At 35.2% G+C, this 17,920-nt stretch overlaps 1 protein-coding gene across 1 annotated transcript; it reads left to right on the forward strand.

Annotated features, from left to right (window-relative positions):
• Nucleotides 1–5,453: 5,453 nt before the first annotated feature.
• LOC144453052 (BMP-binding endothelial regulator protein-like) lies at nt 5,454–9,636 on the forward strand. Its single transcript, XM_078144326.1, has 7 exons — nt 5,454–5,535; nt 5,655–5,741; nt 6,377–6,410; nt 6,852–6,983; nt 7,589–7,839; nt 8,209–8,489; nt 9,307–9,636. Exons 2-7 carry the CDS (start codon nt 5,664–5,666, stop codon nt 9,314–9,316), a joined length of 786 nt encoding a protein of 261 aa, XP_078000452.1. The 5' UTR covers nt 5,454–5,535; nt 5,655–5,663; the 3' UTR covers nt 9,317–9,636.
• The last annotated feature ends 8,284 nt before the right edge of the window (nt 9,637–17,920 follow it).

Genomic DNA, 17,920 nt, shown 5'->3' on the forward strand with positions numbered 1-17,920 from the left:
GTTTACTAATTGTAGTGTATTTGTGTTTGGTATTACTCCAAGAACCAGTATGCACCACATTACCATACTAATTGATTCCTCATTGTCACCAATTAAAGTCAGCATACAACGAGTAAACAGACTAGTACTATTGCTTTTCATTGAACCGACATGTATGAATAATTGATACAGTTTTTTTATGTTTCCGTTATGATCTGAATTCAAAGCTCTGTCAAACCCCAACCTCTGTATCTTCCTTGTAAAGCTTAGGGTAGTGTCGCTGCCAGACTCGTGACTATCTTCCCTAATCTTTGCATGTGTGCCGAGCAGCTTAGCCGCGAGACGATAGGGACTGACTTGTCTGGACAATTTCAACAGGTTTACTATAGGCCCTAAAGACCTCACCCACGGCGGTGTGCAGTCCCCGGATGGGTTCGTACCAATGCTTGTTAGCGAAATTTCAAATTTACCCCTTTTCCCGAAATATTTCAATGAAAACATCCCCCTTTTTAGTGAATCTGGGAGAAACCACTGCAAAAAACACCCCCTTATTTCCGAAATCTGGGAGTACAGGTTTACCTTCAAGGACACTTAATTCCCCCCCCCCCCCCACTTCGTCTGGGACTGCCACCACTGGGGTACGAATCTAATGTTAGCGACAGTGTTGGGTCACAAACAGTAATTTCGAATCTTCAGTATTGTTTGCTGAAACTAATAACCTTGATTTCTCACAAGTAAAGAATGGTGTACGTAACTGTTACCTGTGTAGATGAACTTGAAAAATCAGCTGCCACTTCGTACGGACAACTAGGCTACCCACAGATGCAGATATATAATACACACGTTAGATCGGGGTCAAAGGTAAACACTCCCTAACTCACCGAATATTTCAGGTCAAATAATGTAGAAAAAGGCAGAATTCGACAAGGAATAATGTATAAAAAAATAGACTGACTAAAGAATAGCACTGAAAAATTGATATGTTAAACAAAACTAAACTAGACTTATTTTATTGAAGCCATGTGTTTTTGGTCAATTGTATTTCATCTATCACCACCTAGACACACACGCAGATCTTCAGATCTATTGCCCAGATTGATTAAAGCAAGTGGGCTATATTTAATGCAGTTAACAAACTCTTCACCTCCAGATCTATTGCCCGGATTGATTAAAGCAAGTGGGCTATATTTAATGCAGTTAACAAACTCTTCACCTCCAGATCTATTGCCCGGATTGATTAAAGCAAGTGGGCTATATTTAATGCAGTTAACAAACTCTTCACCTCCAGATCTATTGCCCGGATTGATTAAAGCAAGTGGGCTATATTTAATGCAGTTAACAAACTCTTCACCTCCAGATCTATTGCGCGGATTGATTAAACCAAGTATCCTATTTTTAAAACTCTTATTTACAATATTTTTCAACGAGGAACACACATAATGAAATAAGTTCACCCTTGGTCGATGTTTATGTGACAGAACAGACACGTTGCATATTGTGAAACCTTCTAACTCGTACATCGTTTTGACAACAACGAATATTAAAAGATACACTGTGAGAATAGAGACATTTGAGAGTATGACATGGCACCAGGTTGAATTGTATATATCACATATATCTTGCTTCATCATGTATGTTATATTTTATGTACGTGTTTCCAACCTGTCTGACTACTTCTAATTTAATCTTGATTAACAATATAACAATACTGTAAACATTTTAATCAGATCAAAGGACACTAGATTTATATCGAACAGGTTTTGGGAGAGCAGCATGTCCGAGTTTCGAACATTACTAACTTACAAATCCTGACTGACATTAACGACAACACTGTAACAACACTGTTTTTTATCAGATCAAAGGGCACCGGATTTATTTGGAACAGATTTTGGGAGAGCGCCCTGTCTGTCTCTCTGTCTCTGTCTGTCTCTCTGATTGTCTGTCTGCCCGTATATATATATATATATATATATATATATATATATATATATATATATATATATATATATATATATATATATATATATATATATATATATATATATATAGTTTTGGTAGTACTGGAACTCTTTCTTGGGTGTAACTCGGAGTTTCACGCATATTGCGATCATCAGACACTCTGATGATGATCGCAATATGCGTGAAACTCCGAGTTACACCCAAGAAAGAGTTCCAGTACTACCAAAACTATTACGCTCTGCCACTGCGGCATAGAGCACTGTCTTAGCAGATTGATACTCACCGAGTTATATATATATATATATATATATATATATATATATATATATATATATATATATATATATATATATATATATATATATATATATATATATATATGGTGTGTGTGTGTGTGTGTGTGTTTATTTGCACAATGTTACTTTCATGAACATTTTTTAAGTAATATAGACATTAAAAGTTTGAAATGTTTTCATTGCCCTTATATGGTAGGCATTCAATTGACATTTTGAATATGTCACTTTACTTGTTTTACCATTTTAATGACAATTACAACATCAAAGATTCATTGCATTATATAGTAAACCAGAGGTGACAGAGTAGGACCGTGTACTTCTAGATTAAAGTGAAATAAACTGTTCAAACGTTTGCTGTTACTTTCTTTAAAAAAAGTTCAACCCCTTCTCTGTTAAAATCAGGAAAACAAAATTTAGATTTCAGTACAAATGTATGATGAAATAGACATCAACATATTACGAAATGAAGCTAATAGGGAACTTCCAATCCTGACTGAGTATGCTCAGACGCAAAGGACTATGGGCTTATCTGTGGTCATTGCAATACCAAATCTGGTGCTACTGATAACATTAACCTCCAACAATGGTCTGGGTAACTATGAATTGATTATTTGTTACAAATAATGTATCAACATTGTTTACAATTAGTATTCATTATTACGTTTCTCATGATCCAACATTCAACATGGCGGGATTGCAAGTTCCCTATTTTGGAAACCAGCATAGCCACCAAATAATACCTTAATTCTGGGAGATTTTCGGCTTCCTTGAAAATAAGGCGAGGGACCATCAAATTTCTTATTTCAAAAGAACCAGACGCAAGTTTCCATATTACAAAGTTATGAGAGATTTTAAGGACTCTGATAGGGGGTCAACTTGATTTCGTGTACACATGGTACATTAAATTTTAGACATTTTTTATCACTTCTACATGCCATTTTAACTAGAGTTTTCGTCCCTTTCTTATTGAGTAATCCCGATTGACAGTAAGTAAAACAGTAACATGTTGTTGTGAACAGGTGGAGGGGATAATACGGCATCTAGGGTAGATTGCAATTTTCTTTCCCATATCACCTCTATCTGTAGATTTCATTTTAAATCTGGGGAGGTTTTTTTTGTAATTTTCTTATTATTAAATCTTGACTGACAAATAAGACAATAACACATTGTTGTGCCACTGTAAACAGGTGGAGGGGATCATATGGTATCAACATAAATTGCAAATATATTTTCGTGTATAACCACTGTACATTTGACTAGAATTGAATCTTTCAAAAGCCTTTTTCTTATTTTTTCGACGAGATCATAAGGCACTACATACAATTTGGACATATTTTGCCACATAAGAGCTCTGTCTGTCTGTCTGTCTGTCTGTCTGTCTACCAGCCTTTGTGTGCGAGACTGCTTTTCTGTCAGTCTGTCTGTTGTCTATGCATAGGTATATGTGAATAGGTAGGGAGGTGTAAGGTAGTATATATATATATATATATATATATATATATATATATATATATATATATAACTCGGTGAGTATCAATCTTCTAAGACAGTGCTCTATACCGCCGTGGCAGAGCGTAATAGTTTAACAATTTAAAATCTGGTGCTACTGATAACATTAATTTAACGTAATAGAGCAAAATCTGTTCCAAAACTATATATATATATATGCCTGCCTCTCTGCATGCCTGTCTGTGCATAGGTACATGTAAATAGGTAGATATATATAGGTTTAAGGTAGTGTGTGTGTGTATATATAGTGAGCTACAGTTGCATGGACAACATGGGTAAAATCACATATGCTCACAACAAATCCTTGAAAAGTAGAACCGAACTTATCAGCAAATGCAGACATGCTAATAAGTTCTTACTTTAAAATGCGTAAATTTTATTTACATATATTTTTGTGTACACACAGCCGTATAGCAAGAATCAGTCTTTTTTGTTGCCTAATTTCATAATCAGACAGCATGAGACTCTATCACATATTGGTATTGTCATTCATCCTAAAGTACCATTGCATGATATTAATACTATGTTTCAGATGATCACCCCAATGGCCTGTTCATATCAAACAACAGGAACGAAAAACGTACAGTATTTTAACGGTTAACTCATAAATCAAACTATACCTGAGTTTATGGTGTGTCAGACGTGTCGTTTATTTAATACTTTGGTTTAAACTATATTAAAATAAACAATGATAACATTTTTCAGATTGCGTTGTCATGATTTTAGTATCGATCACATGTTTGCTGTGTAACCTTTCCCAAAATACATAACCAACGGCATTGGTAATTTCATACACGTTGCATACTAATTTCATAATCAGACAGCATGAGACCCTATCACATATTGGTATTGTCATTCATCCTAAAGTACCATTGCATGATATTAATACTATGTTTCAGATGATCACCCCAACGGCCTGTTCATATCAAACAACGGGAACGAAAAACGTACAGTGAGTCAATAATTTTAACGGTTAACTCATAAATCAAACTATACCTGAGTTTATGGTGTGTCAGACGTGTCGTTTATTTAATACTTTGGTTTAAACTATATTAAAATAAACAATGATAACATTTTTCAGATTGCGTTGTCATGATTTTAGTATCGATCACATGTTTGGTGTGTAACCTTTCCCAAAATACATAACCAACGGCATTGGTAATTTCATACACGTTGCATACGTCAAAGATATACGTTTTTAATTACATTCGACTTAGTGAGCTATTGTCCGAGTCTTTCCATCGTTAGATCACTCGAATCAGGTAAAATTTGGTTCAGTTTGGGAAACTTTATTCGTCAATTTCTTCTATCCAGACATATTTATACATTATATTTGGGATGATGACGATCTTAAGGATATTGACAAAATTGGTAGGTAGAGCTTGAGATAAACATGATGCAGACGTTTAATGTTTCTGCAAGAATGACAGTCAATGATTGGTTTATACTTTATTGCAGATAAAGAAGACCTGTCATGCTGGTGCAAGAATCGCATCATTTTCGGCTTCATATATATGCTATTATATCGACGAACAAAACATGTCACACAGTATATATTACAATAATCGCATTAATTTCGATTTGTTCAATGAGAGGAATCATTCCTTTGTCATGTTATTTTATTTTATTTTATGAATGACTCAACATCTGATGATACTGTTCAACAGCTGTTACATATTTTCCTTGTGCCTAGGTGCTTCATAAATATGATCGAAAGTCAGCAAAATCAGTCCCCAGCAAGCTGTAGTCCTGTAAACATTGAAGGAAACAATTTAGCCAGCGTCTTTGAAAAGTAAGTGGCAGTTTGACGTCTCTAAATTATCATATATGTATATATTATAACTTTTTAATTGCACAACTGACAAAGTAACCTGATATATTTTGAAGCAAATTATTTAATTTCTTTCTAAGGATCCCAAGATGAAAGCTTTCGCAATTATATTTTTGATGCTGATCATCGGAGCATTTTCTGCTGTTATCAAGAACCAGAAGAGAAATGTAAGGAATGGTCTAATTTTACTTAATATAATAGTACGTTTTGTAACATAGTTAAAAAGTCTCGCCAGAAACAGTGGATGTGGAAACTGACATATACTTAAAAAGACAATATAAAACTGTGCTTCCACTCTGTAATGGAGGTACATCTGATGAGAAGAAACCAATAACACAGAGACCATGTGGAAAACAGCGCAAAATATAACTACCTCAAGTAGACATTCACACATGAAAGAAATATATATATAAAAAATCTACCTACCTCACCTATTCTAAAATTGAGTCTAATCGGAACCACACAATTTGTAGGTCTAAGGATCGCCGACCGGTACAGTTTGAAATCCCAATGTTATTTACTTAACTGAATTTTTTGCGTCTTATAAACTTTGTAATTTTAGATCTATAGCAGTATAGTTTTAGAAACTTTTAAAAAGGGTTAGAATTCCACGCAAGGAACGCAGAAACTTTTGCATTCAGTCGTTTAAACTAACATTGTATTTCAGTAGATAGTTTCTAAGCAAGTGGTGGTATTCAGTCTCTTAAACTAACTATCGTTTTAATATATTGCAACAAGTTCGATCTCCATGCATCGCACCCAGTTGTCTGTTCAACTAACAGTGTTGTTTTACATTTTACAGGTACCAAGTATTCTTGGTAAGATGAAACGAGATGGTGAGTGATATTGAAAGACAAGATTTTCTTTATTTACTCATTTTTTAAGTTTACTGCTGAAACAGCCTTTTTCTTATTTTTTTCTTTCTTTCAAAATGGATTTCATCAAACTTGCAAACTTTTCAGCAAGCGGTGTCCAAAAACATGCGCACTGCTTTACTCTTAGATTCATGGCATCGTTAGTACGGGAATAGGTTTGAATCTCGTCGACGTCGGCTTTGTATCAAAACACACTGTGTTGTTGATAACAACAGCAACAATATATCACATTAATGATGTATCGTATGTTATTTTTGTCTTGAGTCTCATAGATTAGATTAAATGTTCCTTATCTTTTATTTGATTTTATCTCATTTTATTTCTAAATTTTAAAACTATTAGGGAAAATCTATTGTCTTATCTGGTATAGTGAAACGAATTTTACAAAATTATATATTGTAGTGTTCATTGATAATGTGAGAGAAGCCAATGGTTTCCTGCATCACCGTCGTCAAAGACGTGGTAATGAAGAAGAAGAACAAGGGGGTGGTGAAGAACAAGAGCAAGGGGGTAGTGAAGAAGAAGAAAGAGATGGTGAGAATGTCTATTTCAATCTCATTTCTCTAAATTTGAATTGTAGTAATGCTCACTCGTAAATCGTTTTTTAATAACTGTATAATTATAGCATTTCATCATCAATACAGCTACGTCGCCATACCCCACTGCTGATCAGTAAATGTACATCGTCATCATCATCGTCACACTATGGTTTCCGAACACTGTAGCGAAGTTTTAATACTTGGTCAAAATATAGCAAAATATTGCGGATTACTATTTGTTCACTTGGAACTCTAATTCAATATTTTATTATCACAGTACGCCAGCCCCTTGTAGCAAATTTACTCACCCTCTGTTTTACAATTACATATTCTATTTCGTATCTAGAGAATAGAAACTCGTGCAATCTGCTAATAACAATAAAGTTAAATCCGACTTTGTTTACTGTACAGTATCGATCCTCATCACGCATAATTAACTACACATTTTACATGCTTATCGTCATGTGACTGGCACGTGACTACGTTCACCGATGTACATTATAATAGCAGTATGTATTCACTGACGTACATTCTTAATGAGGGTTTATCATCTCGAGATCATCATTTAACCACATTCACTGACTTATATTTTGATTACAGGGTCGACAAGGGGTGATCCTCACATGACTACATTCGATGGACTTCGATATGACTACCAAGGTGTGTGTTCCTACGTTCTCTTCACCGATGGATGTGGATATTCACCCGCTACGTTCAGGGTTGAGTCGATCACGGAAGCTGGTGTTATGAAAGGCAACCCCATTGCTCGGGTAGCAGCAGCTACTATTCGACTGAACGTGGACCAGGTGAACGAGACAACTCTACATTTATACAAGGATGGTGTAGTTACGGTAAGTGTCAACTTCAAATAATGAATGAAGGCCATTCATTGATAGATAAAAAGTTGAAGTACACACGCTTGTTGTATACTAGTACATACTGTTCATACGTGTGTGTGTGTGTGTGTGTGTGTGTGTGTGTGTGTGTGTGTGTGTGTGTGTGTGTGTGTGTGTGTGTGTGTATGCAAGTATGTGTGTTGTATACACATTATATAAATTTAAAGGTGTTGGTTCCCGATTAAAGTAAACTCTTATAAGTAATATTTTTTATTATTTTTTTGATATTTCAATTATCATCTAATGGCCTACTCTAACCTCATTGATGACGTCAGCAAAGAAATGAGGACAATTCAAAACTATTTTTTTTAATTTCCTCGATAGATGAATGGTAAGACTTTGGATGCCACCTCGTATCATATAACCCCGGGTATTTTATTAGAAAAACACGGCATTATGACAACTATCACCGTTTCTGAGAAATTTACAGTCGTCTGGGATGGTGTAAAAAGTATCAAAGCCACTGTACATCATCAAATGTATGGTAAGGTATGTGGACTTCTTGGTAATGCAGATGGAGACTACAACAACGATATGTACCTGCCAGATGGAACCCCGGCCCTTGATCTCGAGCAATTCGGAAGGAGCTGGGAGGCACCTGGAAGGTATTTAAAACATTACACTGCGAATCTATATAAATATTATTTGTATTAGCCCGTGTTTGAGAGTTGTTGCACCTTCAACGTTCAGTTAAGAGCAGTGACATATTGTATTTGTATGATTCATAGCAATTGTCTCCACACAAAATGAAAGCCTCTTCCTGGTACAATTGAAATGATAAAATACATGCTAGGATTCATTGTCATGTTTTGGAGGATACTCACATTCTTGTACTTCCCCATTGATTTAACTCAATATTCGGCTGCCTTCTTGGATTATAAATGGTTTGATTTTCTCATCATTTTGACCTCCATTTCAAAGTTATCTAGGGTGGGTGACCCCTGATTTCTAGTGTTGGTTTAAACAGGGAATATGTTTATATATATACTTATGATATTCACCGAGTTGTAAAATGCTTCTGTCTCAGGCCTTTCCTACCATGTGAAAAATCTATATGGTCACGTGTGTAATAGAATAATTAACGGTGAGTGAATGTGATGATGTGACATACTTTCGGTATATCTTCAAACTCAAAAATTTGTCATGCCTCTCTCTATAACTAGGTAATAACGCTCTGTCCAGTCAGAGTTGTTTTACTTCTATATATTCATTTTGAAATTATCCCCCACGATATAACTTAAGCCCAGTTTCAACAAGTTCATGTAGCTCGCCATTTTGCCCTTGAAGACGGAACCCACCAGTGTACACTTTGATAAATTTGCGATTCTTGTGATGTCACACTGTCCTTGACCTTTAGTGAGAGCATATTGACTACCACTCATAAAAAAAAATATTTATGTGTTTGGTTTTTTTGTCTTTCAGTGCATGTTAAGATGGGGATGTACCATTGCCAGGCAAGACTTTGTGACGAGTACTTCAACCACACATCATCTTGTCATTAATTAACATAAAACCTTCAAACTTTGCTTAATAGTATGCAATGTATGTAGAGAACAATTAGCTGACGCTGTTTTCATTTACTTTTGGTTCATCGTTGGGTACATCTACATATTTGACTTGCATTAGATCTGATTTGATTTATTATCGATTTGAGATTATGGCTTTCAACATTGTAACAGGATAAGAATTATAGTGAATCATTATATCGGGAATAAAACGTGGTATTGAATGGGCAAGATGACAGGTCTCAGTGGGCTAGCAATGGTTCCATTCAATACATATACGTAGATATAAGTTAGAAATGATGGCAACCACCGTGTACTTTTTTGCTTTCTGTATTTCTTGTATATAAAGGCCATTCAATTAAACACCGTTCGTAAATATATCAATTACTTCCTTTATTTGAATATAAATATAAAAATGTATACACCCAGTAATTAAAAAGTTACCGAAACCCTGTATTTACACCGAGTAAGTCCGAAAAAAGCCGAAGTCTGGATTAGTTTTAAGCAAGCCAAACACGTAAAACCTATATTCCTTACATAATAGAGAATATAAACATCACCTTGAATCGACATATACTAGTATCACATCTGTTTAAATCATTTACTTACTCAATTTAAAATGAAAGATTGAATTCAAATTTGCAGTTAAGGTCGTTAACCTCTAACATAAAATTGTAACTTACTCTGTCGAATAGATATTTGGAACTTTTCAATTTGGTTTCCTCTTTCAGCATGTTTAGTTATTTTGGACATTTCGTGAGGTGTTGCCAAATTGCGCATGTCTGATAGTGCCATGACCTTACTAACCCGATTTGATAACATGACGTCACTATTTAAACTCGATTTAATAGCAATGACAATTTTTTATTTATACTGGATAGTATATAAACGTAGATGTCCAGTGAGGACCATTACTCATGGGTTCAGTAGTAGTGATTTGACAACATGACGTCACTAAATTGATTTGATAATATGACGTCACTAAATTGATTTGATAACATGACGTCACTAGATCCATTAGATAACATGACGTCACTAGATTGATTTGATAACATGACGTCACTAAATCGATTTGATAACGTGACGTCACTAGATCGATTCGATAATACGACGTCACTAAATGGATTTGATAACGTGACGTCACTAGATCGATTTGATAACGACGTCACTAAATCGATTCGATAACATGACGTCACTAAATCGATTTGATAACATTATTATTATTAATCTTTATTTATTAATCTCGATAACTCCATAGGTTTTTAAACCTCTTTTCGTGGAGGTCGAGATACATCAAAATACAAAATAACAACACAATTAAATACACGGCAATACAGTGCACTACAAATATTCAATACCAAACAAACACTTAAAATTGACATTGGTGACAATCAAAAGACGAATAAAATTTCAATAGACTGTTTAAAATACATTTACAGATACAATAAGTACAATTAACTTAAAATGATTCATCCATATACTTTGTAAATAAGAAATTATAGCAATCCCTCTTAAAAACATCAACTGCATCTATTTTACGCAAATGTACAGGTAGATTATTAAAATCTTTGGCTCCTCTTACTGTAAATGACTTCTTAAAAAACTCAGTTTTAGCTCTAGGTATTTCTAAAAGGTACTGATCAACTGACCGTAAATTTCGTGTGGGACAGTATTGGTTAAACAGAGCATTTACATTATCAGGTGCAACTTTCTTTATAGCTTTAAATACAAGAACAAGTCTGTTTAACTGTAGTTTTAATGTCAGGGGTAACCATTTTAGACGAAGATAAAGATCTTTTGTTGGTACTGTATGATCAGTGTCTAGAATTAATCTCATACAGCGTCTTTGAATACGCTCTAATACTTGAATGTTAACAGCCGATGTAGTACCCCACACATTAGAACAGTAGCATAAATAGGGTAGAATAAAGCTACAGTAAAATATTTTTCTGGAATGTACTGTAAGGAAATGTTTCATTCTCGATAAAAGATATATATTTGGCTTTAACTTTGGATTCTATATACCTTATGTGATCAGACCACTCCAGGTTATGCTGTAACATAACACCAAGTAATTTTTCGCTCTTTACACAATCTAATTGTATATTACTAACAGAAACGTCAAGACACTGTGTATGCAAGTGTGATCGTTTTTGTACAGTTGTAATCAACATCGATTTAGATTTGGTACCATTAATACAGAGCTTATTGTCTGAGACCCAGCGACTAATACTCGTTAGATCTTTGTTAATTGCTGATGTAATTTTAACAATGCTGTTATCAGAAGCATATACGGTTGTGTCGTCAGCAAATGATATGGAACTGGTATCATTCAAATATAAAGGTAAATCGTTGACATATGTAATGAACAACAGGGGTCCGAGAATCGAACCCTGTGGGACACCAACATCTACAATTGTAATATCAGAACAATGATCTTTATATTTCACATATTGTTTCCGATGCGTCAAATATAAATTAAAAAATAACATGACGTCACTAGATCGATATAATAACATAACACAGATAACCCTTTGACTTTGAAACATCTAAATATTACCCATATGAAATGAGCACTTATTTCTTATTTCTCCAAACTCAAGTTTATAAAATTGTATGAAATAATTAACAAAGACTATCATACTCTGAAAATAACTCACCAAAATTGAGGTGAAAAATTTTTTTTTGACTAGTGGCTAGCGTTCGCTAAAATTGTATTAAGAATGAACGACTGAATCTGCAGTGCAATAATTAGAAGAAATTGCGTCTAATTTGAGTCAAATTTATTTGCATTCATTGTATTTGTTGCAATAATAATCTTTATTTATACTGGATAGTTCTTTAAGCATATAAACACTTGTCTCCCAAGAAGTCCAGTGAGGGCCATCCTTCATGGGTTCAGTGTTAATGCACTGGGGTTACTAGATTTAAAGTCCCCTTGTACACGGAGAGAAGATTCCATTACACATCCGAATAGTGAACAAATGTCGTTAAAAAGTTGAAGTGGAATATGACAATCTTGTCTATTCTAACAAATTTACCCAAACATACTAGTCTAGTAGGTAAGACACATTAGGAAAGGCACTGTAAAAACGATTATTACTTTTTAGCGACACTCGGGTTACTTCAAAAGCAGATCTGTGAATACTTTTTCTGACTCCTTGACCGCAGGTAGGTCTTTCAGTTTCTTCTTGATATCTAAGGCGACGTCGAATCTCATACTGTAATTATCTCTTAGTACATCAGTAATACTCTTGTGCCATATTTGCACATCTTCCTCCAGAAAAGTGTCAGTGACACCTACATCAACGATCATCGAATTCGCATCGCGGGGGAAATATTCTTTGATGAAATCCGCAAGGCCCGAGTTTTTGGTCACCAGTACAGGAAGTCCAGCTGCTAGAGCTTCAAGACCAACCAGTCCAAACGGTTCACTACGAGAAGGCATGAGAAATAAATGGCTTTGTTGGAGATCTACCATGATATCTTTTTGATCGCCGTATGGGTACAAGTTAGGTTGTAAGTACTTGGACTTGAGGTTCCCGTAGATGTATTCTTTACTTTCCTTGTGCCGGTCACTTGGAACACCCCTGATCTTCCAAGTTGGGAGTTGCATATTCATTTGATGAAACATTTCAGCCACAGCACTCATTGCTTTTGCTACAATGTCATACCCTTTTAAGTTTTCTACTCCCGAAACTCTTCCGACAGTCAACACTTCAATCTTCTGTTTCCCCGTTGGTTTTCTGATGGACACATCAAAAAACTCCTCATCCGGTAAGGGGAGGAAAATTTTGTGGTTAAGTTTCGGCAGTGCTCGAAACTTATTATCAAAGTGATTGAAGATTCTCGGCCCGACGGAGAAAACCGCATCTGCATCCTTAGCGTATTTTAGTATCGCCTTTTCTTTATTTTCTATCTTTGATGGTGTCCCAGTTTCCTTATGGACTTCCGTATCTTCGGGAATAACGTGAGTGAAGAGGAACACTTTTCTTCCTGTGAACCGTGTATTTCTGATACTGAAGGCTGCTTCTGCTGTCAGTGGTATGTGTGCTATGATTGTATCCAAATTTGGTATTTCCTTTTCTAAATTTGGAAAGTGAATTTTATGATATTTGGTTAACCAATTAAGGCTTGGTTTTTCTTTATCTGTATTTTCTGCAACTATTAGATGAATTCCTTTGTTTTTAGCATCTGCGATATCCTCTGGACTTGCCTCCAATGCAGTCACGTAAACCTGACATCCTGATTTTCTAGCCAACTGGGAAATCTGACGATGGAAGCTAGATATTCCACCCTTTGACGTCCCCCATTCATCATTCAGTATCAGAACACTTCTGTAAAAGAAAAAATAATGACCAGAATTATTAGATGCTATCATTCTCTTGATCAGTTAACACCTTGTCTTACATATTCAGAGTGATTTGGCAACGTTATGGCAGCGATTGTTGTAGTCACGTATGTCACACTTCGCACTGTTTCTTCCAGATAATTAAAAGAAATATCAATTTTCTGAAACTCAGACGTTCATCTAATTCATTTGAACTCCAGTTTGTTATCCTTCCCTGTCCAGCAGTGGGAATAAAATGAGCTACTCGTGTAACTTTTGACTTTCATTTATATGAAAACAAATCTCAAGGATCAGGAATTCTATTTGAATACCATAGAATTATTAGATTTACCTTGCTTTACCAAAGTTAATCACCGAAGGCACAGGTACAGTAGGCATAGTATATTCCCCACTTGTAGTTACTGGTGAGTCCCAATAGTAAATTCCGAAAACAACTGGAATCATGATGATAGACACTAGACCAATAATCTTACAACCTTGAAGTAAACACAGTCCATTAGTTCTCACTACGTCAGTTTTGACATGTCGTTGATTCCCTTCTGTTAAGTTAGAGAGAAACAAACGTTACCTTATTAAACATTTTGTCATATTAATGAGTTTTTATAATTTCTTTTATAATTAGTAAACCTTTCACACCAGAAGTTTGCTTATCAATCAGCTATACAGTTTTACAAAACCACAAATCTGGGTTTGAATACGCTAGACTCTCTCACAGTCCTCGGAGATTCGCATAAATAGCTAAAACTTGGGTTGTTTTGTATGTACCGATATCTACTGCATATACTTGCATCCTAGTATCCCTCTACTGTGCGCCCTCACCGATCACATAGGGCTAACCTTTTGTTGACGTGTTAGGCGAAGCCATCGGTCACATAGGGCTAATGTGATCGATGAGGGCGCACAGTACAGGGATACTGGGATACTGGTATACAAGTACAATTATGCAGTAGATATCGGTACCGGTCTGGGTATTATGGGGTATCAACAAATGTTAAATGTTTCATACTTCTTGAAACAGTTGTCACACGATGCTGAGGCTAGCTGTTAGAGCAAGAAGAAAGTCCGAGCCTTGACACAGTGTACCAGCAAGCCTTTCCTATTCAGCCAAATATATCATATCGAGTAGAGGTTTAGCAATGTGGGTTTGGCGAAAACTATCAGTCTCGTTTTTTTCTCTATAGACAATTATATTTTTATATTTCCATAGAAAAGTGTTCTTATATTTCACGATTCCGTATTGATACTACTCACCGTTCCCATTTCCTTCCTCATCATTTTTTGTATGTTTCCTTTGATGTATTCCACTGTTACCTGCATCAACGCAGTCACCACTCACGACGTTTCCTTGCTGCTCCCTTGCAGATGTTTCATCTGTTGGTTTGTTTTGAACTTTTTCTTGTTCTGAATGATCAGCATGTTGCTGCTTTGGTAAGGTAGACCCTGACTGCTCACAAGGTGTAACGCCACTTGTACTCGACGATGCCTTATTTTCAAATTTATTCGCCGCTTCCTTTTTTAACTCCGTGTACGGATAATCGTTTGAAAATCCTTTGTCAAACCTTATTTGAACAAGCATAGCAAGTTGTTCTTGTCTTGTTCTCTTCAATAGGTTAATTAGGACATCCGACTTACGTCCAGTAAGATGCCCAGTTGAACGTAATTTATCAAACAACCCAATCACACGCTGGTACGGTTGTTTAATAATATTTTCCCTGTCACGAACGGTAATGCTTGGGGCCAGCCCTTCTGTCAAGTAATTATAAATCATTTCCATGAATTTCTCTGAAATAAACAAAAGACAAATTTTCCGATTTTAGAATTTCAGATTTGGGGTAACATGTCAAAGGCAAAATATATATTCATGACCTTTAAAATATAAGGCATTGGTTAGAACTTGATAAGTGTTTAAAATGAATGTTTCATTCAGTATTGCAAATATTTCCCGCCTCACAACAAACTGATTCGTTGAGATCAATGGACCATTTTGATAGCCATTCTCAAAAAAACTTAGATCAAATAATTGGTCCACCATATAATTTATGTTACTAAATATATCTGATATGTGAACATTCTCAATCATCCCCAAACATTGTAGATATTAGAGAAGAAATGATAACCAAAACATAGAAAATCCCATTTCATTTTCTGAACACGTGCGATGACAAATTTAGGTACTTTGAAATTTCAAGACTGAATCTGACACATACCTTCTGGAACATCTCCTGCAAGGTCATTCAGGAAGGTTATGAATGGATCCATCGTCTATGGAAGTTGTACATCAATAACAAGAACAAGATGATGAAGTTGGATTGATAAACCTGTAGAAAAAACAGCGACAATGGCGTTGTAACTGTACACTTTATGTGTTATTTTTTTTAAAGATGTCCATCAAGCCATGCTGTCGCCTATGCAATGGAAATCATCATTTAAGTGTTAGTATGCGCAGGACTAATATCCAGTTTCTAGATGACTATATTTTTATATTTTTGAAGGTTAAATTTATGTATTTGCCCAACCATCTATATGTTGTAATTTGTGTATATAATTTATGTCATCATTTCATTGTTGCTATGAGAATGGGCAAGTCGCTAGTCATTTACATTTTAATTTGGCGAATATTGATCAATTTGTCTATCCAGTCACGTTGTTACTTTTGCCTTACACACCATCACTTAGCTGTTGCTATGGGCGCAGTCTTTCTGTTACACAAATATATATATATATATATATATATATATATATATATATATATATATATATATATATATATATATATATATATATATATATATATATATATATATATATTGTTTTTTGAATGTATACCATCTAGTCTATTACTCCATGTTGTTGTCTATGCAACATACGCCACAATATAGCTGATATTATTGGGTGCGGGGTTTTATGCCAGACATAGTTGCATAGAAATCATCTACATAGTGGGTAGCAGTACAAATGGTTAGACTGCCCTCAGGCCTCAGTGGTTCAAAATTGGCCTTTTCGGATTTGCAAAATCATGACGAGTAGTCACCTGAATTAACCATGCAAAAGCCAACATAACATATGTTAGTGACAGTTGTGATATCGATATGTTTGTCTCTCGATACGTTTGTCCTCACGTGACTGTAAAGAGACACTCGCTTCTTAGAAATCACGTGACACTAATTCGTAGAAAACGTTGTATATAGTTATATAGTTACCAATTATTCAACGACGCCATTACGGACAATAGACTCTGTCACGTCATCTAATTGTCCAAACCCAAACAAGATTTCTTGCGTTGTATCAATAATTTACATGAATATGCAAAAGTACTGACAATAATTTCAACAAATATTTATTACTGCCTGCACAGGAATTAATAATACAAACTATACACGAACATATTTTCTTTTAATTTTAAGACTACACTCCTATCGAGTAGACAATGCACGTGTTGCAATGTCATTAACATAAGGCGGTTTCTTCTAAGATACAGTTTACTTCACAGTTTTTAACGCAGACAATAAATTTTATTTTCAAATAGAACGTGACGTTAGTTATAAAACATGGCTGTCTCAATGTGGTAGTCTAGTGTATGACCTGGGGAAAGCCCCGGGGCCATACCTGGACATTAAAAGTCGTCCGAGTCGATCAACTTTCAATAACGAATACAACTATATTGACCATACACTAATGTCCAATCTTGACAACTTCAGAATATGCGAAACATTGTGCAAAGACAGTTAAGTTACACAGCACGTTATTAACCATATGTGGAAAACTTATAATTTGTTCAGTTTTGTGTACGCTATGAATGCGTCAAAGATGTCGGATAATGAACGGTTGGTAATTCTTGGGTCACATGAAACAGACTAGACACAAACCTGTCGCTTGGATCCAGAAATAATTCCACCGCCAGAACTTGAGAATTACCACCAATATAACGTGTTATTGCGGTTAATGAGTACCATTGACTATCCAAGACGATGGTCATTGAACACCCTGCACTATTGGTATATGTAATGGAGTCACAGTGTCAATGTATTGCTTATGGCTCTTAATAATTTACAATATACAGTTATTCTTATCCATGTCCTGCGAACGAGGATGACCTTATACCATTACCCCAGAAAAACACAGCTAAACGTTGCTGTTGGTATTTCCAGACCAATATCAGTTGTACTTTTATAAATGTACA

Source organism: Glandiceps talaboti, chromosome 23, assembly GCF_964340395.1.
Source record: "Glandiceps talaboti chromosome 23, keGlaTala1.1, whole genome shotgun sequence".
Lineage (NCBI taxonomy): Eukaryota > Metazoa > Hemichordata > Enteropneusta > Spengelidae > Glandiceps > Glandiceps talaboti.